Below are 22,689 nucleotides of genomic sequence, written 5' to 3'. Positions count from 1 at the left end.
GTCTGCAGAGTCCTCCACGTTGTCTCCACTTAGTTCCAGGGACCTGCATCAATTGGGAAACTAAAGGAGAACACTTCCCCAGGTAGTGCAGGTTTCAAACACTCTTTAGTTGACTTCTTGTATTGGCTACAAAGGATAAATGCCAATTTCTGGAAAGCTAATTTTAGGGTCTTGATACAAAGACTCCAAGAAACATGGGAGAGAATACCATTGTCCAGAATACCAAGGCTTATGGAGTATGGGCTTCCCTCTTTATTATCTGCCAACCTGTACCTTGTTTTTACATCCCGTTTGTTAAATCAATGCTTAGAAGCATTTAAAAAACAGTGAACCTTATTTCTCTCTAGTTCTAAGAAAGGATTAATATGTGGGATATGTTGAAACCTGTTACTAACTGCCTGGGAAATGTGTTCTTTAGTTTCTCAATTGATGCAGGTCCCTGGAACTTTGGAACTAAGTGGAAATGAATGTTGAGGACTCTCTGCTAACAGTTGTCAAAGTGTGTTTTTAAAAATATATATAAAAACCCAAATATTCTTCTTGCCTCCTATGCTAACTCCACCACTCGATCAGGGTATAAAAAGTGGCTACAAAAGCTCATCTTCTGGTTGATGTGGACAGGTTAGGGCTAACCTAGCCTTGAAGAGCAGTATAGCCTGACCCTGACAACCTGCTGTATTCTGAAATGAATTTACCATTGTTTCAGAACATTCTAGTGCCAGAGCAGCAGCCAGCTGTCTAAAAAGAGAAGAGGAAAGGACCATACTTTTATTAAACCAGGGTGGTTTCCTGGCCTGTAAGATACCACCCTATAAGCTTTGTGGGTCTCAGGAGATAACCTACAGGCAGCAAAAGTACTTTGAACCTTATAAAAGCCTGTGCAAAGAACAGATGTCTTATGGAAGTGTAGGGTAGATTGTAATAGCAACCTACTGTGAATGGCAACTGGTGACTTCTTACCATATTTGTTTTCATTAGCAATGTAACTCAAATCTACATAAAAGAGAACTAGAAATGGCAAATAAGAAGGTTAATATAAATTTAAAAACTACAAATATGTATTTCCTCTTAACTTCTGTAAACAAGATTATATAAAACAATATAACACTATTATTGGGTTTGCCACATACAGATTAAAAGAGTAATAGTAACACAAAAGAGAGGAGGGAATGGAGCTACATTGGAGCAGTTTCTATATCTTACTAAGTTTAGTATAAATTTGAAGTAATCATTCTGAAAAAAATGTATGCTGTAATCCCTAGAGCAACCTTCCCTTATAACAAAAAAATTTAAAATCATTAAAGGAATTAATGGTATACTAAAAAATATTCAATACAAAAGAAAAAGGTAAAGGATAAAAAAAGATGTGAGATATAGAAAACAAATAGCAAAATGACAGGCATTTCCATGAGTTACCTCATTTAATTCTCAAAACAACCCTGAGAGCGAGTTACTGCTATGACCCCATTTTACAGGCGTGCAAACCGATGCCGAGTGACGGATGGTTCCCGCCTCACTCCTGTGTTCTTGGACACTTCTCGCCTCCGCACGTGTTTTCCTACGTTAAGCGGAGATCATAAACGGCACCTATTTCCTCCGGGAACTGGAGTGAGACGAGTGGGCACGTGTTCTATTATCGTCAAAGCTCTTAAAACCCAGTGCGCCAGGCAGGACGCTCTCGGTACGGAGTTTCAGTTTGTGGGCACAGGGCGGTCCTCCGAGCAGGAGGGGCCAGGCGCTCGGCCCAGCGCCAGCGCAGGCTCTGTGGGCGGAGGGCGGGGCCCGCAGGGTAAAGGCGGAGCTGCAGAACGTGTGGGCGGGGCGGGGAAGCCGTGCCGGTTCCAAGGTCGAGGGGGCGAGGCCTTCCGGGGGCGGGACTACGGGGCGGTGTCCGCGTCCGCGCAGACTCCGAGGGCGTAGGGCGGAGCCGCCTGCTCGGGGGCGGGAGCCTCAGCGGCGGCTGGGCTGACGTGGAGGGTCACGGTTAGCGGGCACTACGAGTTGCGGGATTGGGGAACGACGGCCCGGGCCGGGCCCTTGGGCCCTCGGCGGCGGGGCGGCGGTATAAAGCTGGCGACGGGGAGCATGTAATGTCGGAATGCGGAGGCCGCGGCAGCGGCGGCGGCAGCAGCAGCAGCGACGACGCCGAGGAGGAGGGTGGCGGCGCCGGCCCAGCGGGCTCCGGCTCCTTCAGCCCGGCCCCGGCTGGAGCGTCCTCGGCGGACCGGTTCCGTCGCGGACTGCGCGGGGCCTTCCTCATGGCGCGCCGGCGACCGGAGCTGCTCTGCGGGGCCGTGGCGCTCGGCTGCGCGCTGCTCCTCGCCCTCAAGTTCACCTGCAGGTGAGGCGGCCCGCACCCCCGGGACACCGGCCCGGGACACCGGCCCGGCGCCTTCTCGGCAGGGCGGGCGGCGCGTGGCCAGGTCGTGGGTGGTAGCGGCTTCCGCGGCGTGAAGTCGGACCTGACTTCCCTGCGGCTTTGCCGGCCACTTTCCCTTCGCTCTGGCCGGCCATCCAACCATTTGGCGAGGTTTTCGGATGCTGCTCGGCGCTCCTTCATCCCATTTTGTATGACGGAGTGGGCCAGGTTCTGAGGTGCTCAGTTGGGGTTTCTTGGGGGTGCACCTGTCACTTCTGCCTGAGCCGTAGGACCCTCACCTATCACTTATTTTGTGTCCTTTATGCTTCGAATGTAGTAATTCACAACCATTGGAGTCCCCAGATCCCTTTCAAAATTTATGCAGTCATTGATCTAACGATTATTTATTCGCACCTACTGTGGAGCATTCGTCCAGGTGAGAGATGAAGATAAAAGCTGCTACTTCAGTGGGTGGGACAGGCAGTAAACACGTAAACTTAAGTTTAAAGGGTTTCTGTCAGTGCTGTACGGAGAATGGAAGCAGTGAAGGTGGGGCAGAAAGGCTTTCCTAAGGAAGCCACATAGGAAGCTCACACAAGAAGGGGAAGGGGCCAGCATGGGACGATCTGGGGGAAAGAGTGTCCCAAGGAGAGGGAACAAGAAGTGCGAAAGCCCCGAAACTGGACAAGCCTGGTGTTTTCCTGGAACTAGGAGAGGCCTGAGTAGGCTCATGCATAACGAGCAGGGAAGATGAGAGTGAATGTAAATGTGCCTCTCTGAGAAATTACCACAAATACAAAATTTACTTTAAATTTCAGGAGTAGTTTTGGTCTCCCTCACAGTGTATCTCTTGGGACTTTAATTTATGTCTGTGTTGCCATTGAGTGGCATATTGGCCAAGAGGAAGATTTCAACTTGGAACATTGTTATTGAATACGTTAAGTGCGGAGCTATCCTGTTCATTGTAGGATGTTTAGCGTCCCTGACTTGTGCAGACGTGACAACGAAAAATGTCTCCAGACATTGCCAAATGTCCCCTGGGGAACAAAATTGCCTGCTTGATAACTACAGCTTAGCTTACAAGAATGCATTTATTAATATTAATTTAAAGCAGAATCTGAGAGCCTAGTGTGGATCATTTAAATTTCAATTCTCAGTAAAGTCTAGATCTGCTCTTCGTTGTCCTTCCAATTTATAGATGAAGGACTTGAGCTTTGGTCATGTCACAAAACTTGCCCCAAATCACATCCACCTATTAATCCTTTATTGTCAGATTCTAGGCTCTTAACCTTGCTCTTTATCAATAACTTCCTCCATCAAGGAAAATGTACAAAATATTTTACAAGGTAGAATAATTGCAAGGTGGCATTGGGTTCAAATTAGCAAGAGAGGTATTTCCCCCCTCTAAGGGTGGGGAACTTACTGACATTAGCTTATCTGTCCATAGAAATAATGACTTGCTAGATATGAAAGTCCTTTCAGATTTCAGGAAGAAGGAAGAGCAGACAGAACAAGATCCCTGCCTGCTTCAGCTCGGAGAGAGAACCACAGCTTGTCTGTCCAGCTCCTTGCTGTGCCACTGGCAGATGTGACAGGCTTTTAATAGACTCAAATTGATTTTTTTTAGAGTCCTATTTGATTGAAAGGTGTCATGATACTATTTTTTTGCTGAACAACTGACTTGAACATTTCTAACCCTCTTTTTCTATTTTACTTTTAAGATCTTTGTGTTAATGAAGACAGAGGCTTAATGAAGAGTAAAATTTTTAAAATTTAATTTTTGTTAATAGCTCCAGACCTGAAATAAGGGTTCACTGTCTGTTGCTTAGCTGAGTTCAAACCAGATAACATAAGAGAGGTTGATTTGGGATTGAAACACAACTAATAATTTTATTTCTGGGCATTTAATCTATATCCTGCGTGCCTTTCTATGCATTTAATCGCCATGACTTCCTCCTGCTCACTTTCCTTTTACCCTGATTTGGAGGAAAATACTGTGTGTGTATATATTTATTTATTTTTTATATAATTGGGAGTTGCAACAGGCCTTCTTGTTTGCAATCAAGTCTTGAGTTTTTAGTACCCGAGACTTAGACTTGAAAGCTGAAGGAAATCTTTGATCTAGGTCTAGTTTCTCAAAAACGGTTTAGCAAATTTAAGAGTTAAATGGAAACTTGTGAATGTGTCTGGTGGAGCTGAAGCATATGTCTCTCTTCCCTGGTTAATGCTTGTTTTTTGATGTGCCACGTATGTTATCTGGTGTGTTTACTCTGAACATGCAAAGCAGCAATACTACGTTGATAATTATCCTTTGCTTGGCCATCATAGGCCTACATTTGCCCTCTGATTATGTTATTTAACACTTAACATGCAACTAAAATAGTAGAAAAATAATACCTCCAAAGAGCAGAATTTTGGAATTCCTGAAAATGTGTGACTTTCGTACCATAGGGCTTTTATGACTCTGCATGCTGTCTTCTTGTCATTCAGATCTCAGCTTAAAAAGATAACCACTTTTACTAATTAAATTTCCCACGTAGCAGTGATCATTTTGTGTTTATATTGTTTGTTGTTTACATGTTTGGTTGTTTGCCTGCCTTCCTCCCTGAGAAAAATAAGCCCCTGGAGAACATATCCTACTCACTTTGGTATCTAGTCCAGTGCCTGCAGCACAATAAGTTTTGCTCAATGAAAATTTTACTGAATTACAGTGGAACCTCAGAAGGTTGTTCAAAAATTGAATCATTTTTTCCCATTAGAAACAATGTAAATTGAACTAATCCTTTTCAGACCCCCAAATGATTCCCTGTTTTAACCTTTCATATGTATACTAGTGACCTGGTGCATGGGTTCATGCACATTGAAAGGAAATTAATCCGAAGGTGGCTGGTGGGGCGGGACTGGGCAAGATGGGCTGGACACATCCTGGAGCCAACCTCCCACAGTCCATCCTCTGCGGCTTGAAGGGCATCTTCGGAGTGGGGGGTGGAGGGTCCCTCCAGCAGGTGGAGTCCCTCGGCCTGGCCTGCGGGGATTGGCGGAAACCGGCTCTCCAACATCCCCCGAAGGGTCCCTGGTGTGAGAGGGCACTCTGCAAAGTTGCTGTGTACAGCGTGTGGAATGCAGACGCAAGTGTGCAGTAAACCAGATTTGGGGCCGACAATGTCCCAGCATGGCCGGCGAGAAATTGGCTCCCTCCTCTTTGGTTCCAGGGTGCAGTCACCTGAGAACGAGAACCGCTGCTGCCAAGTCACAGCAGTTCCGCAGCTCCTGTGTTGAGTGTCTGCCCCCTGGTGGTCAGTGCACGTCATAGGTACCAGATGGTCAGACAATTTGTCAGTTGCTTAGCCTTTTATATAGCCTTTTATATATAGGTAGTTCATGTCTAATGTACTGTCTAATCTATAAATAAACACTTTAAAAACAAAAAAGACTTGAAATATAAATGAAAATTGAACAAAAAGGCAAGGAAATGTACAATAAAAAATGAAAATTTAATAACAAGCAGCAACAAAAGCGAAAAAAAAATATTCACAGCACAATATCCTGAGATTTTAACTTGAGTTAACTGACTCATATTCACACATTCTCTCCTTTGTTTGTTGCCTGAGAGCCTTGTGACTGATCATATAGCTATCAGCATGAAAGGATTGTCACGTTGAGAAGCAAATTGTTCAAGATGGGAGATGTCCAGAATTGAGGTTTGACTGTATTTTGTGACTGAATTTTTCAGGTTATGGAGATATTTTACATAGACAAGCTCCCTGATTGCAAGGTTAAAATGTTAGTTTGAGTTAATAAATAGATTTGCTCCAACTTTTAACACATTTATGATGTTAATAATTTTTGGTTAAAATAGTTAAGTGATATATTTAAAACTCTCTTCTTAATTCAGGAAGTTAACACCTTTTGGATGCAGAGGAGAATGTGGGACTCTTTCCCTCATACTAAATGACCCAAGGCTTTTAGAGTAGCTTAGTTCTAGGTCTTGGGTGTTGATATATGTTTCTTTTTTAAAAAAATATATTTTTATTGATTTCAGAGAGGAAGGGAGAGGGAGAGAGAGATAGAAACATCAATGATGAGAGGGAATCATTGATTGGCTGCCTCCTGCACACCTCCTACTGGAGACTGAGCCCACAACCTGGGCACGTGCTCTTGATTGGAATCGAACCTGGGACCCTTGATTCCGCAGGCCGACACTCTAGGGTGATATATGTTTCTTTTTTGCAGTCAGCTGCATATCTCAGACTTGTCAGCACCTTCCTTCACATTCCTCCTTCCTACTACAGTCTTCCGTTGGTATGTGCAAGGGCTTGATTCCAGGACCCCCTTCGGATACCCAAGTCCTTGGATGCTCAAATCCTTTTTGTAAAGTGGTGTAGTATTTGCATATAACCTACCCACATCCTTCCATATACTTTAAGAAATTCTAGATTACTTATAATGCCTAATACAATGTAAAGGCTATGTAAATAGTTGTTATACTGTATTGTTGAGTAAATACCAATAAGAGAAAAAGTATGTACATGTTCAGTACAGACACAACCATGGTAGGCCTAATTATGTAGTACACATCAGCAACAATGTAACATTTTTTTAAAGAATATTTTTGATCCAAGGTTGATTAAATTCATCGATGTGGAACCCAGAGATACAGAGGACTGATTGTACTTGGCTATTTTCTGAGAAACCAGATTATCAAATTCATTTGCACACCTGTAAAGTTAGAGCGCAGTTAGGCATCCCTTGGAATCATCCCTAGTAATGCAAATAGGCCTTCTGACACTTTGATTCTTTCAGACTGTTCTTAATAACACTAGAGGCCCAGTGCACGAAAATTGTGCACTGGAGGGGGGTCCCTCAGCCCGACCTGCACTCCCTTGCAGTCCGGGAGCCCTTGTGGGGGAGCAGGCCTAAGCTGTCAGTTGGACATCCTTAGCACTGCTGAGGAGGTGGGAGAGGCTCCCGCCACCACCGCTGTGCTCACAGCCATCAGCCCCGCTGTGGGAGTGCACTGACCACCAGTGGGCAGCTCCTGCGTTGAGCATCTGCCCCCTGGTGGTCAGTGCATATCATAGCAAGTCATTCAGCCATTATGGTCAATTTGCATATTACCCTTTTATTATATAGGCTATGTCTGGATTTATATTTCATTTCCTTTCACATATGTTCAGGTGAGGTAAGTAGGGGAGGTTTGTTCATTTCACAAGTTACTGAACTTCATAGTAACAGCAGCTACTAAACAATGAGGATCTAACAGTGCAAAAGATAGTGTCCTTGCCCTTATGGAGTTAATGATCTATCTTGTAAAGTAGATAAATAATAAAAAGGTAAAATAAGTAACAGAGTGTGGTGAGAGGTATGAAGGCAACCAATAGGGAGCTGAGAGAAAATTTCCTCAGTACCCTTCTACAGTTAGTCTCTACTCTACTCCCCACTCTAGATAACCACTGATGCTGATTTATTTCATTATAGATTAGCTTTGTCTGTTTTGGGATTTCATATAAATGCATTCATATTATACAGGGTGGGCAAAAGTAGGTTTACATTTGTTTGTATGGAAAGTAATCTATATAAAAAGCCAGTGACTGGAAAGCTGTAATGACCGGAATGACCCGTTGCTATGATGCCCACTGTGGCCAGCAAACCGGCCTGATTGGGGGGTGGGGCCGGCTGGCCAACCTCCCACAGCTCCTCCCCCCCAGCCATCCCGCCCCCCCCATCAGCCCGCCCAACCCTGATCAACCTGTAGGCCCTCCCGCTGACTGGCCCCACCCCTAGTCGACCCCCCCACCCCAATAGGGGGCGGGGACGGCTGGCCAACCTCCTGCAGTCCCTCCCCCAGCCCCGCCCCCAATGGGTCCCCACCACCCTGATCGGCCTGAGGCCCCTCCCCCCAGCCAGCTCTGCCCCCAATTGGCCCCTGCACCCCAATCAGGGCCAGGGCTGGCTGGCCAACCACTCATGGCCCCTCCCCCAGGCCGCTGGCCCCTGATCAGCCCCCCCACCCCATTTGGGGGTAAGGCCAGCCGGCCCACCACCCACAGCCCCTCCCCACAGCTGGCTCCACCCCTGATCATCCCCCACCATCCCGATTGGCCCGCGGCCCCCTCCCCCCAGGTTGCTCCGCCCCCGACCAGCCCCCCCCACCAATCGGGGGTGGGGCTGGCTGGCCAACCGCCCCTGGCCCCTCCCCTGGTCGCTGACCCCCAATCGGCCCCTGCATCCCAACCGGGGGCGGGGCCCACCGGCCAATCGCCTATGGCCCCTCCCCCCAGCTGGCCTGGTCCTGATTGGGCCCCGATCGGGGTGGGCTGGCCAGCCAGCCTCCTGCCATCTCCTCCTCCCAACAGGCCGGCTCCGATTCATCCTGATTGGGTTCATGCCGGACCCCACCCATGCATGAATTCGTGCACTGGGCCTGTAGTATAATAAATAATAATATAATAAATAATAATATAAGAATAAAGTGATGTAGTCACAACTGTAAACTTACTTTTGCCTAGCCTGTATGTATTCTTTAGTGTCTGACTTCTTTCATTATCATTTTGAGACTCATGCAGTTATATATAGTACATATCAGTTATTTTTTTATTGCCTGGTAACATCTCATTGTAAGAGTATACCCCCATTTGTTTATCCTTTCACCTAGTGAGTTACTCCAGCTTTCTTATGCTTACTATTTAGATGGACTATTTCCCCCCCCATCCTTATACCTTCATCCTATCTGTGTCTTAATGCTTAAAATGTGTCTCTTTTAGATAGCATATTATTGGATCTTGCTTCATTATCCAGTCTGGCAATCTTTTCCTCTTAATTGGATGATTTAGTCCTTTTATATTTAATATAATTGTTGATATGGTTGGGTTTAAGTCTACCTTCTGGCTATTTGTTTTCCATTTGTACCTTCTGGTTTTTGTCTCTTTCTTGATCCTTTTCTGCCTTCTTTTGGGTTATTATTTTTGCCTGAATGCCCTGGATAAGTGCAGGCCAACTCCAGCTAATTCACTTTTAAGTTTTCTCAAAGTTGAGTTGATTGTAAGCATTTCCTATAGAAATCCTATTAGTAGTAGCCACATGTGCTCCCTCTCCTTAATTCTGAGCAAGCTTACCTGGTGGCTCTGAAGTCCTGGAGATCAGTGGCTCCTGTGGAGAACAAGATTGCAGAGAGATGAGGTGAATCTTGGGTGTGGAGGCAAGAATGTGGATTACTCAGACATTCTTCTCTGCTCTCCACTGCTCTCCCACTTCACACGTGGGGAGACAATATTATAGAATAATTTCCAGCATGTATTTCATGTCTTCATTTTCTCAGCCACATATTGCCTTATTGCAGAATATTACTTTAAGTTTCATTCTCCTTCTACATGAAGCTGTTGTTGGAAGAAAATAAACTCAGTGATCTTGTTTGTGTTTACTCTTTTTTAGTCGAGCAAAAGATGTGATAATACCAGCAAAGCCACCTGTCAGCTTTTTCTCCTCGAGGTCTCCGGTTCTTGACCTCTTCCAGGGTCAGCTGGACTACGCAGAGTATATTCGCCGGGACTCAGAGGTGGTGCTGCTGTTCTTCTACGCCCCATGGTGTGGACAGTCCATCGCTGCCAGGGCAGAAGTTGAGCAAGCAGCGAGTCAGCTTTCAGACCAGGTAATGCTGACATTTGGCCTAAGAATCAAATGACTGTCAGTCCTGTTGCAGAGCAGATTGTCCCTATAGAGACATCTTACCAGCTGGTTGATTTTGCCAACGTGAAGACCAAGAGCACTTTTAAAATTCTAAAGCCTTCTATAAAGAAACAAAAGATTTCTGATTGTGATGATCCTAATCGATTAGCAGCAGGAGGGGGAACAGATTCTGCATCCTTTGACTAAGCCAGTGCTCATTCCCGGGTGCCATGCTATTTAGTTTTCATGCTAAAGTAGGTGGGGAACTGAAAGTCCTAGTTGATTATCTCTTTGATATTTGCTAGTTAAGTATTTTATTTAGGAGAAATTTATGCATCATGACTTATAGTGTAGCTGTCTGACCTTTTAAATACCCATACTTGGACCAGAACTGTATTTAACAGGTATTTAATGAATGAATGCAACCTTTATGATAGATAAGAGGGATATATAGGCAAATGCGTTATCTGTGACAGTGGTTTTCAACCAGATGGATCTCAGTTGCTTTTTATAAAACAAGTATTTTATATTTATTCCTTTTTATGCCTTGAAAAGGAATTCATAGATAAGAAAACCTTCCTACACATAAAATTTCAAAATAGTTAATCTAATGCACTATTTATAACTTAAAGGTAGAAGGGAGCATGTATAATTTAATCATGTATAATTAAATCATATGTGTTTCAGTATGTAAATGCTTGGACAAAATAGGTCCTTGTACCTTTATGTAGAGTTACTATGGATGGAACAGTTACAGATGTAGATTGATAAAGGTACATGTTGGACTTAGATACCATGGGGGCATTGCACTCGGTGATTTTGATTTTTCTAAACAATGGATAGCTCTTGGTAAAGTTCTAAACCAAACAAAGTACTTTTTGCCTTCAGTTGACACAGAAGTTGCCTTCCTGAGAAATTCAGTGTATACAAAAACCATGTTTTGGTTTCACATATAAAATGGAAGTAGGTTCTGGGCTCTAATAATAACAGATGGATTTTCCTCAACATCAGTGTTGGGCAGGGCATTTAAAACTGCTCTGGGATGAATCTTCCCTTGCAGAGCAATTTTGAGCATTGCAGGATATCTACCACAGCCCCTGCTCACCCCCACCACATGCCTTGTAGCCTCCCTGACCCCACTACCCCCTCCCTCCTTTCCCCAGTCATTGCAATTCACTAAAAAGCATCCACAGACTTCTAAGAGGCTGCTGCTGGGTCCTACATTACTTAAGCAGGCAGCTGAGTTCCAGAAGTTCATTTGGAATTCTCAGTTAGTTTTTCTTTGAAACAGTGTTTTAAATGGTGACTAGGCTTCCTACTGAGCCTAGTAAAGCATTTTAAACCATTATATATCCCCGAATGGCATACCAATTACTATTTAAATATAACTCTTCATTCCCTTAACACTGATTCTTTGGGGTGGGATATGATTTTGTGTTCCAACTATGGGTCAATGGATTTGATCTATTCCTGTCTTTCCTTTACACCCTTTCCCCCTTTTAAATGGCAAGTAGTAACCAAACTGGCAGATACTTCCAGGGAGGAAACAGGAACTGTAATGCAGCACTGGGAGACAAGTAGTATATTAGCATGAAGGAAATCACCACTTTGTCAGTCATTCCCCAAATTTTCTGAATTTAGAGAACAAGTGGACAATATATATTAGAGTATCAATCACTTGCTATTTTTGTAGAGGCCCGGTGCATGAATTCGTGCACAGGTGGGGTCCCTTGGGGTGGCCTGCGGGGATTGGGCCCCAGCTTGTGCCCCCAGCCTCGCAGCCCCACAGCCCTGCCTGGTACCCCACCATGGCCTGGTGCCGCCCCCTCACCTGCTCCACCATCCCACCTGCAGGGTGAGTGATTGGGGCCAGGCCCCCCGCCTGGCTTCCTTAGTGCCTGGGAGCTGGGTGGTGGCCCCACCCCCCACTGCTGGTCACAGTTTGCATGGCGATTGGGCCCCTGCTTGCACCCATCTTGGCCTGGCACCACCCACTCACCTACTCCACCATCCCGCTGCGGTCCCACTCTCATTGGGGCTCACATGGGCCAGCAGCACTTCCACTGCCGCCTACTGCCAGCACTGCTTCACCCACCATGTTCTGTGCTGCCCCCTGGTGGTCAGCGCATGCCATAGCGAGCGGTCGAACACTCTAGGGGGCAATTTGCATATTAGGCTTTATTATATAGGATTGTCAACTTAAGCAATATGCCCTTTAGAGTGATTACATAGGAATAGTATTTGGGAGTGCCTGGCCCTATCCTCTTCCTCACAACAGCTCTGTAAACTGATGCTGGTGTTCCTGTTCTTCTGAGACAAGACCTCAGACTTAGAGGGCACAACAGTTTGTTAAAGATCACAGGACAAATGATTGAGGTCATAGTGCCATAAACAACTGACCAGCACTGCTTTTATTTCCCAAAAAATTTTCCTAATTGCTTTCCAAGTTCTCAGTAGGAAAAAGGAGCAGGTTTATTTTCAGAAACGGGCAAAAATATTTTGAGCCACATTGCTTAGTAAAATGAGAAACCATGGTAGATTGTGCCTTATTTTTGGGTAAAAAAATGAGATGTCACCCTTAAGTAAAGATATTTTTGCTTTTCTTTCTCATAAATAGACTCCAAAAGGAGCTATAAAGAGTTTCCACTAAGTTTGAGCAATATTGCTATCTAGTAAGTATAAGGCATCTAAAAGTGACTGTTTATAGTCTTCATATTTTTTCAGTGCTAATTATAAGTTTGTAAACATATAGCTGAGGTGAAGGAATTTTTTATATACCTACCACTTAAATTCCACTGTTAACATTTTATTATGTATTTATCCATCTTATCCCTCTAATCAGTGGTTCTCAACTAGTGGCAGTCTTCCCCCCCCCCCCCCACACCCTCACCCCCCAGGGAGCCTTTGGCGATGTAAAGGGAAGTTACTTGAGAGGGGAACACTAGTGGCATAGAGAGGGTAAGAGAGTGCTAAATACTCTACACCACCCTATGTTTACTTTTGTTGTAGAGCAGCCCCCACAACAAAAACAAACATAACAAGGAAAAAAGCCTCCCAACAGTTTAATCCCAAAATTTCAATTCTGCCAAATTAGAAAAACTTTGCTCCAATTTAACTATTAATCCATCTTATTTTTGGTACATTTCAAAGTAAATTGCAGACATAGGGACACTTCTTTTTTTTTTTTTTTTTTTTTTTTAAATATATTTTATTGATTTTTTACAGAGAGGAAGGAAGAGGGATAGAGAGTTAGAAACATCGATGAGAGAGAAACATCGATCAGCTGCCTCCTGCACACCTCCCACTGGGGATGTGCCCGCAACCAAGTCACGTGCCCTTGACCGGAATCGAACCTGGGACCCTTCAGTCCGCAGGCTGACGCTCTATCCACTGAGCCAAACCGGTTTTGGCAGGGACACTTCTTAAGTGCTTCAGCATACTATCTAATAAAAGAACAATATGCAAATTGACCATACCTCTGCTACACCCACAAGCCAATCAGGAACAAATATGCAAATAAACCCAACCAAGATGGCTACGGCCACAGAGAGCAGGAGGGAGGCTTGGGTTTCCCCAGCAATGGAGGAAGCCAAGCTTTCCGCACACCCTGGCCAGCCCAGGCCTCTGCTTAAGGCTACAAAGTTTCAGTTGTAGAAGATAAATAAACCCCAGATACCAGGGCCTCCGCTTGGGTCACCAGGGGGCGGGGCCGGCCTGCAAACCACCACAGGCCCCTCGCCCAGGCCGCCCCACGCCCCAAGGGAACCCCCACCCTGATCTGGGACATCCTTCAGGGCAAACCAGCTGGCCCCCACCCATGCACCAGGCCTCTATCCTATCTAATAAAAGAGTAATATGCAGATTGACCATCACTCCAACACACAAGATGGCTGCCCCCATGTGGTCAAAGATCCTGCCCCCATGTGGACACAAGATGGCCACCACAAGATGGCCAGGACGGGAGGGCAGTTGGGAGGGACTAGGCCTACAAGGGAGGGCAGTTGTGGGCGATCAAGCCTGCAGGGGAGGGCAGTTAGGGGTGACCAGGCCTGCAGGGGAGGGCAGTTGGGGGGGATCCAGGCCTGCAGGGGAGGACAGTTAGGGGCAAACAGGCTGGCAGGGGAGCAGTTAGGCATCAATCAGGCTGGCAGGGGAGTGTTTAGGGGGTGATCAGGCTGGCAAGCAGAAGTGGTTAGGGGCAATCAGGAAGGCAGGCAGGCGAGCAGTTGGGAGCCAGTAGTCCTGGATTGTGAGAGGGATGTCCGACTGCCCGTTTAGGCTCGATCCCACCGGGCAATGGAGGAAGCCAAGCTTTTTTCCTGCCCTTGGCTACAAAGTTTCAATTATAGAAGATACGTAAATCCCACCGGGATCGGGTCTAAACGGGCAGTGGGACATCCCTCGAGGGGTCCCAGATTGGAGAGGGTGCAGGCTGGGCTGAGGGACAGCCCCCACCCCGTGCACAAATTTTGTGCACCAGGCCTCTAGTCCTATCTAATAAAAGAGTAATATGCAAGTTGACCATCACTCCAACACACAAGATGGCTGCCCCCATGTGGTCAAAGATGGCTGCCCCCATGTGGACACAAGATGGCCAGCAGGGGAGGGCAGTTAGGGGCAAACAGGCTGGCAGGTGAGTAGTTAGGCATCAATCAGGCTGGCAGGGGAGTGTTTAGGGGTGATCAGGCTGGCAGGCAAAATCGGTTAGTGGCAGTCAGGAAGGCAGGCAGGTGAGCAGTTGGGAGCCAGCAGTCCTGGATTGTGAGAGGGATGTCCCACTGGTAGGATCGGGCCTAAACGGGCAGTGGGACATCCCTTGAGGGGTCCCAGATTGGAGAGGGTGCAGGCTGGGCTGAGAGACACCCCCTCCCGTGCACAAATTTCATGCACCGGGCCTCTAGTCCATTTATAATTATGTACTTAATCCATATTTTTGCTATTCAGTACTATATTTTAGAAAATAGCTTTAACCATCTGTTATTTTTATTAGTTTTTAATGTAATCATTTAAAATGGTCTTAAAATTTGTGATGTTTGATTTGTATATTTTTTTCATTCTCAGATATTCAGTTTGACTATCAAAAGACATATCTTTCTACTAAGTTTTCTTGTTAATGATGCTTAGAAAAAACTCTGATGCTCATTCACTTTAGAATTCAAAGGAAATCATTTTCCTCTTGGGCCAGACTCCAAAATATTCAGTCCTCGCTAGACACTAGCTAGATAAAAGTCTTTCTTTTTTATTGTAGCAGTCAGTGATGACCTTCTTTGAACTCTTGAAACAATTTTTTTTACACTTTCTGTTTCAGAGAGGAATAGTTCCATATCTACAAGTTTATCTTTTAAGTCTTCGTAGTTTTTCAGTTGTTATTCATAGTCATTTGAAACCTTTTTTGGCTCTGCAGGTGTTGTTTGTGGCAATTAATTGTTGGTGGAACCAGGGGAGATGCAGAAAAAAGAAGCATTTCTTTTATTTTCCTGTAATATATCTGTATCATCGGAGGTAAGACATTTTAAGTATGTTTCTAATTCCAACTAAGTTTATCAATTTTGAAGTGATTTTTTTTTCATTTAAAATATTAAAGAATATACGTATAAGCAAAAATAAATAAACAAAAGGATCTGTATTATTTTATCAGCCATACGTAATCATTATGTGTTTTGATTTATATTCTCCTATCAGTATATATATGTGTGTGTGTGTGTGTGTGTGTGTGTGTGTGTGTGTGTGTGTATATATACGTATATATATATGTGTGTGTGTGTGTGTGTGTGTGTATATATATATATATATATATACCCTCTCCTTTAAAAATAAACAAAACATTACCCTATAGTAATATTCTTTCCTAAACTTATTTCTTTTTCAATATATTTTTAATTGATTTCAGAGAGTAAAGGAGAAGGGGAGAGAGAGAGAAATATCAAATATGAGAGAGAATCATTGATTGGCTGCCTCCTTTACGCCCCCCCTTACTGGTGATTGAACCTGGAACCCAGGCATGTGCCCTGACTGGGAATCGAACCGTGACCTTCTGGTTCACGCTCAACCGCTGAGCCACACAGATGGACTAAACTGGTTTTTCTTACTTTTCATGTCATTACGTATATTCTGAAGCATTGTTTTTAATAGTAACAGTTACTCCATTGTGTGGCTGTACATTTCAAATATTCTGAAAGTGTTTTGTGGTATAAAAATACATAAAAGTCTTTATCCTATTACTTGGCAGGATAGCATAATCAAGAGGGTATCTTACCATCTTTTCAACTGGGAAGAAAATTACAAGTCCATAATTCTATATCCATAATTCTGAAATCCAAAGAGCTCTGGAAACCTAAATTTTGTCCCCAAATACATTCATCTGGCCTAAAGTAATAAGAGGCTGCCTATAGTCTTTATCTCACTTAAGGTGCCATTTTATTCATTTTGCTGCAGAAAAATATTGATGCTTGATTTTGGAGTACTGCCTGGCCATTGCTATGGGTGTTAAGTAATGTCTAAAATTTGACTTAAAGGATTTTGGAGACGAGATGGGATTCGAACTTTGTTCAATGTAGTTGTCTTAAAGTTTGTTAATGAAGGTAAAATGGGTAAAGAAGATGTGATTAGTAAGAGCTTTACTTTTTAGATTTTATTTTTTCCCTCCCTCCAAACTTCTTGGAACTTAATCAATGGGGATTTATAACAAACATCAACAAATTACCATTTGTGGATTATCTGTCACATTCCATTACACTTCCATGACTTTAGCATAAAATGTTGTGTCCACATAATTTTGCTTCTCAGGAGCTAGTAAATAGTATTTGGGCAAAAACATACTTTCCTACCCCATCTTCAACCTCACAGTTTCCTCTAGATATATGAATACTTTCTCAGAGGAACTTTCTCATAGTTCCTTCTTTTTAAAAAAATATATTTTTATTGATTTCAGAAAGGAAGAGAGAGGGAAAGATAGAAACATCAGTGATGAGAGAGAATCATTGATTGGCTGCCTCCTGCAAGCCCCATACTGGGAATCGAGCCCACAACCCGGGCATGTGCCCTTGACCGTAATCGAGCCTGGGACCTTTCAGTCTGCAGGCCAATGCTCTATCCACTGAGCCAAACCAGCGAGGGCAAACCCGCAGTTCACATGCGGCCCACAACGAATATGTTTGCGGCCCCGCCAATATAACGGTATGTAAGAAACGTTTTAACAAAAGTGTCGTAACTTAATTTTTACAATTTTCTGTTATACATAATTATTAATAATGAACTACAATGTTCGCTAGTGACTGATTACTATAATCACGCACCTTATGCGCAGGCGCACCATTTCTCTCCACTAATACTAGCAGCGAATATTTTAGCAGCCAGTTGCCACGTTAGTTGTCTTGTACTGACTTGTTTGGTGTGCGCAACAGGAAATATTTTGCTTTCGAAGAACAAGAAAAATAGGTTTTTTGCCTTACGCTTATTTGTGTCGTTATTCAAATAGTGTCTGGTAAGTTAATGTTCAAGAAAAAATATTAATTTTTATTAAAATGTTCTATTGTTTTATGTTAACGATTACTCATTTATTTCAGCCCTTTGTATTCAGCATGTCTCTATCAAAATAAACTTACGTTTCTATGAAAATTGAAGCTTTTGTTTTTTTGTGGCCCACATAAACTTAAACATTGTTTATTTGGCCTGTGTTAGCCTTTGAGTTTGACATGCTTGAGCTAGGGCTCTGTTTTTTGTTTTTTAAGGTAAGTATAAGGTGCTATGCTTGAAGGTTCTAAAACTCTGTGCTCTGTCAAAGGGATAATGAGCTTGCCTCATGAAGGTCCCTACATTTCTTTTCTTGGAAATAGGAAATAGGACACAGATGCCTAGCAGGGAGTAAAAGACTTGCAACTACGTGTAACCAAGCCAGTTGCCTAGAGGTGGACTTAATGTGATGTGACGTTAAAATTAGAATAATTCCCTTGAATAGAGTACAAAATGTCATTTTGGTTTATGTGGAGTGTGCAATGTTGTCTTACACTGTTTTCTTAGTTTTATAGAAAGATTGAAAAGGCATGGAAGGAACTTTAGAAAAATCTAGTTCACTCCTCTCATTATATAGATGAGGAATTTGAGGTTAGTACTCATCTTGAAGTGCTTGCCCCTCATCTTTATCTGTTAAATTTTTACTTGTTTAAGTCATTCCCAATGTCTCAAAAACAGAAGAAAGTGCTAAGCCACAGAAATATCTGAAAGGTAGCCTTTTCATATTCTATTTAAGAATCTTCAAGCCCTCTATTTTACATGAAACACATATGAATGAATGTGTTCCTTTAACTAAACTCTCTTGTGAGTATTTGGTAGTCTTGAGATTTTTTTGCTTAATGTGCTTGCAAATGTGAACCTTGAGTCTGTCTCATCACTGGATAGACCGTTGTGTGTGTTGTTTCTGTGTGTATAATGACTTACCTAGTTGTAGCTGCTTAAAGAAATTAATAGATTTTTCTGTTTTGTGAAAGTAGATTCCACTTTTTTTTAAAGTATATGTGTTGCCAAACGGAGCACAGATTCCACTATTTTTGGCTTGTATTAATACTAGTTATAAAGGCTCTGAGGCAGTAGTTTCTCAAAACACTATATAAAGTTTAGCAGCCCTAGGTCAGCTTGTCCTACAGCAATGACTATAGCATGTTGCTAAAACATGTCCCCCATCCTGCATTCTGGGTTCTTCTCATTACAAGTACTGGGACCCTGTAAAATTCAGCAGAGCCTGTTTGCTTGAATAGATGAGGTTTCCAGATTGGTTGCCTCCTTTTTGCTGAATAAAATAAGTTATCAGATGATTTTTTATTTCTTCCTTTAAAAATTGTTTTTTGTTTTTTAAAAATATATTTTGATTTTGGAGAGGAAGGGATGGAGAGAGAGAAACATCAATGATGAGAGAGAATCATTGATCGCTGCCTTCTGCACACCCCCCACTGGGGATCGAGCCCGTGATTCAGGCATGTGCCCTGACCGGGAATCGAACTATGATCTCCTGGTTCATAGGTCGATGCTCAACCACTGAGCTATGCCAGCCAGGCCTTTAAAAATTATTGAGGGTTGCTGTGGTTGTTGATTGTGGTGATTTTTATGTTATTTTTAATTTTTATTGTTAATCCTCACCCAAGGATATTTTTCCATTGATTTTTAGGGAGAACAGAAGAGAGAGGGAAAGACAGAGAGAAACATTGATGTGAGAGAAACACATCAATTGGTTGCCTCCTGCATGAGCCCCCACCAGAGCCCAGGCTGGGGAGGAGCCTGCAACCAAGTTACATGCCCTTGACTGGAATCAAACCTGGCACCCTTTGGTCCACAGGCTGACGCTCTATCCACTGAGCCAAACTGGCTTGGGCTGGTGGTGATTTTTTAAACTAATGGTTAAAATTAACAAATTAGTTGTAATAAGTCTTGAATTATGGAATTCTTAAGTGTCTCCCAGTTGTGCACGTAGAATGCTATTTTTACTTTTTCATGCTAATATTTCTTTGCATCATATTCTGCAGTGCACACTGAAGAATTGTGTTTATCTTATCACATTATATGTGTGTGTTAATTTCTGTAATCAAATATTATATTATTATGACCATAGCATTTATATAATTCTTTACTGTGCTCTGTCTATTCTTGCTATTAACAGTAAGCTTAATGTCAATTTCTGTTTAGAGAGAAGAATGTTTATGGAGTTGCTGAATGTCACTCTATTTCCTACCCTCCACATACCATCCATTTATATTTGAGCAATATCTGTTGGTATTGTACAGTATCAAAGAAAGCCATTTGAGGATTCTGATCAGCTTATTAGGAGGTTAACTGAATGTTAGTATTCTTAGCAATACCAAATCAAATTCCTATGCATCCCCTAATACAACTGGAATGGAAAATAATTTATACAGGCCCCTGACTTGATCCATCACATAATTTTTTGTTGTAATAAAGCTTTAACTAGGTTTAAGGTTCAATTAGTGATCCTTTGTGTAAGTGCCTATGTAAATATTTATTTATTTTTTATTTTTATTTAATATTAGTGGCCCAGTGCATGAATTTGTGCACATTGAAAGGAAATTAATTAGAAGAAATATTTTTAAAAAAATATATTTTATTGATATTTTACAGAGAGGAAGGGAGAGGGATAGAGAGCTAGAAACATCGATGAGAGAGAAACATCGATCAGCTGCCTCCTGCACACCTCCCACTGGGGATGTGCCCGCAACCAAGGTACATGCCCTTGACTGAAATCGAACCCGGGACCCTTCAGTCCGCAGGCCGTCGCTCTATCCACTGAGCCAAACTGGTTTCGGCTAGAAGAAATATTTTAATATTGCTGTTTGTCCTTTCTCTATAATAGAAGTGTCAACCAAATTCATGATCGACAGTGACATATTGAAACACATATGTGCGATTGGCGCCAGCGAGAGCTTTATATGTATCACACATGCATGAGTCAACTTAGCCTTTTATATATATAGAATAAACTTGCTTAGACCTGCTTTCTTATTTAGCTAAACTTTTTCCAGCCCAGTGAAGCACCCCAACTTCTCTTTTAGGTAATTGTCAGCAACACAGCAGTAAATATCAACACGAAGCAGATTATTATTGTAGATCTCACAGGGAGAACCAAGGGTAAAATATTTAACTGCAGCAGTGTTTGACTGTATTCTGTGCAGTGAGAAAACCAGAAGTCATTTTCAAGGTCCACCATTTCTTCTTTTCAGTTGGGTCAAGTTTCTAAGCTTTCTAAATTTCCGTTTTCTGGCTAATGAAAATAGGATTCCACTTAGTCTCCTTTTTACCTACTCCAGGACTTCTGAATGAGAAGAGGCATGGGAAAACTCTTCACAAACATTTGGTTACAGTGTAAAATGTTTCCACCTGGCTATAAAGCAAGTTGTGTTCCTGAGCTGAAGAAACTGCAAGGAGGCTAGTTGCTATGGAGAGGAAGCTGGGCATTGTTATGTAACATCATTACCCAGACAGACACTTAGCATATTAGCCTTTTATATATATAGATATTTTTATTGATCTCAGGAAGAGAGAGAGAGAGAGAAACATCAATGATGAGAGAGAATAATTGATTGGCTGCCTCCTGTACACCCCTCACTGGGGATTGAGCCCACAACCCAGGCATGTGCCCTTGACTGGAATCAAACCCGTGACCCTTCAGTCCGCAGGCCGATGCTCTATCCACTGAGCCAAAATGGCTAGGTTGGGGATATTTAATTGCTGTTAAGTAGGCCAAGGGCCAACTGCTCAATGGAAAGCCTGCCCCTCTACATTGAATTGTGTGGTTCAGATCCTGGAATCCTTTAGCTTTTGGCCAGTTTCCAAGGTTGCCTTTCTATTTTGTTTTTTAAGGAAATATTGTGGGAATTAATTCGTTTTTCAGAGATTGCTTGTAATGGCTGCTGTATCTTTCCTCACATAAATGCTTCTTAATTGGCTCTCCAGTCGCCTCCTGAGACAAAGAAGGCTGCTTAACTATGAACCAGTCAGGATCCTAAAGCAGGACATTTTCATTTTATGTTGTTGATGATTTCAGTTATACATTACAGGTTTAATGCATGGTGTATTATTTTTATTTTTTATTTTTTTGGTACTAGTTTTGGACCAATCGAATACAAAGGCCCCATGAGTGCTGTTTACATTGAGAAGTTTGTCCGCCGGGTGATGAAACCACTTCTGTACATCCCATCACAATCAGAATTACTAGATTTTCTCTCAAACTACGAGGTACCTGTCTTTCATATCTCCTTACATTCCCAAGATTTCACCGGGTTGTATTGGATTGTTTGTATAGAAAAGTTTTTACACCTCCTGATTTTGCAGCAATTAAAAGGTGTCGTTATAGATAAGCCCCAATTAAATGCTTTTTGAGGTAATTGATTATAGGGATGGTTTGACCAAGTGAGTTTTAAGAAAGTAGAATGCTTGCAAAACCTTTATTTTTTATTTGGGAATTTTCAACAAACTTTCAATTTGTCTCACAGTTAACTTAGAGTATGTAAGAATTAACTTACAATTTATATACAGCGGCAAATTTCTAAAATTTTTATTTGATGCTTTGTGGCATCTTACTGATGAGGTATCTGGTTTTTCTTGTCAGTTGTAGTTTAGCCTTTCAAAGCAAAACAAAACTGAAAATACAGTCCTTTATATATTAAGTGTATAACTATTTTAAGGTCTGAACTGCTTTTCCATTGCCAATTTCAACACCTGATAAATTATTTTTATAGGGTGTTCAATGCATGTGCAGGACAGCTTATTATTGGGAGACCAGTATAAAGCTTAAAATAATCTCAATAAAATGTAAAAATAGTTTCATGAAAATTTTTTGGAGCAAGTGTAAAGTCATACTTGGGTACAACAAGTGAAAGTGCTGAATCCACCAGACCACCAGGAACTAGCAAAAATGAAAAATGGTCTTATATACAACAAAATCAGGACCTTAAATAACCAGATACAGATAAAAACCATATGAATTCTGGCCTCATAATTTAGAATTTAGTAATAGTGATGGATTGAATTTTTGTGCTATGTAGATTTTGTGTAGATTAGTTAAGAATTTCTTTCACTAGAACATCATAACAGCTTTTTCAATCATGTTAGAAATACTATTTATATGTTAACTATGGCAGATTCCCCAAGCAGCAGTATTA

General features: G+C 42.5%; 1 protein-coding gene across 5 annotated transcripts in view; it reads left to right on the top strand.

Annotated features, from left to right (window-relative positions):
- Positions 1-1,677: 1,677 nt before the first annotated feature.
- The window catches only part of TXNDC11 (thioredoxin domain containing 11), a 78,030-nt gene continuing 57,018 nt past the window's right edge, over positions 1,678-22,689 (top strand). The window contains exons 1-5 of one of the 5 annotated variants that reach the window (XM_080682678.1): positions 1,977-2,408; positions 2,745-2,795; positions 9,787-10,007; positions 15,429-15,526; positions 21,634-21,763. In XM_080682678.1, the coding sequence (XP_080538804.1) occupies positions 2,099-2,408; positions 2,745-2,795; positions 9,787-10,007; positions 15,429-15,526; positions 21,634-21,763 (810 nt within the window). In that variant the 5' untranslated portion in view covers positions 1,977-2,098. Of the gene's footprint in view, positions 2,409-2,744; positions 2,796-9,786; positions 10,008-15,428; positions 15,527-21,633; positions 21,764-22,689 lie in introns of all 5 variants that reach the window. The other 4 variants (XM_080682676.1, XM_080682673.1, XM_080682677.1 and 1 more) reach the window with 4 other exon arrangements.

Source organism: Plecotus auritus, assembly GCF_963455305.1.
Source record: "Plecotus auritus genome assembly, chromosome: 7".
Taxonomy (NCBI): Eukaryota; Metazoa; Chordata; class Mammalia; order Chiroptera; family Vespertilionidae; genus Plecotus; species Plecotus auritus.
Note: the sequence above shows the minus strand (reverse complement) of the source record. Positions and strands in the feature narration are given on the sequence as shown.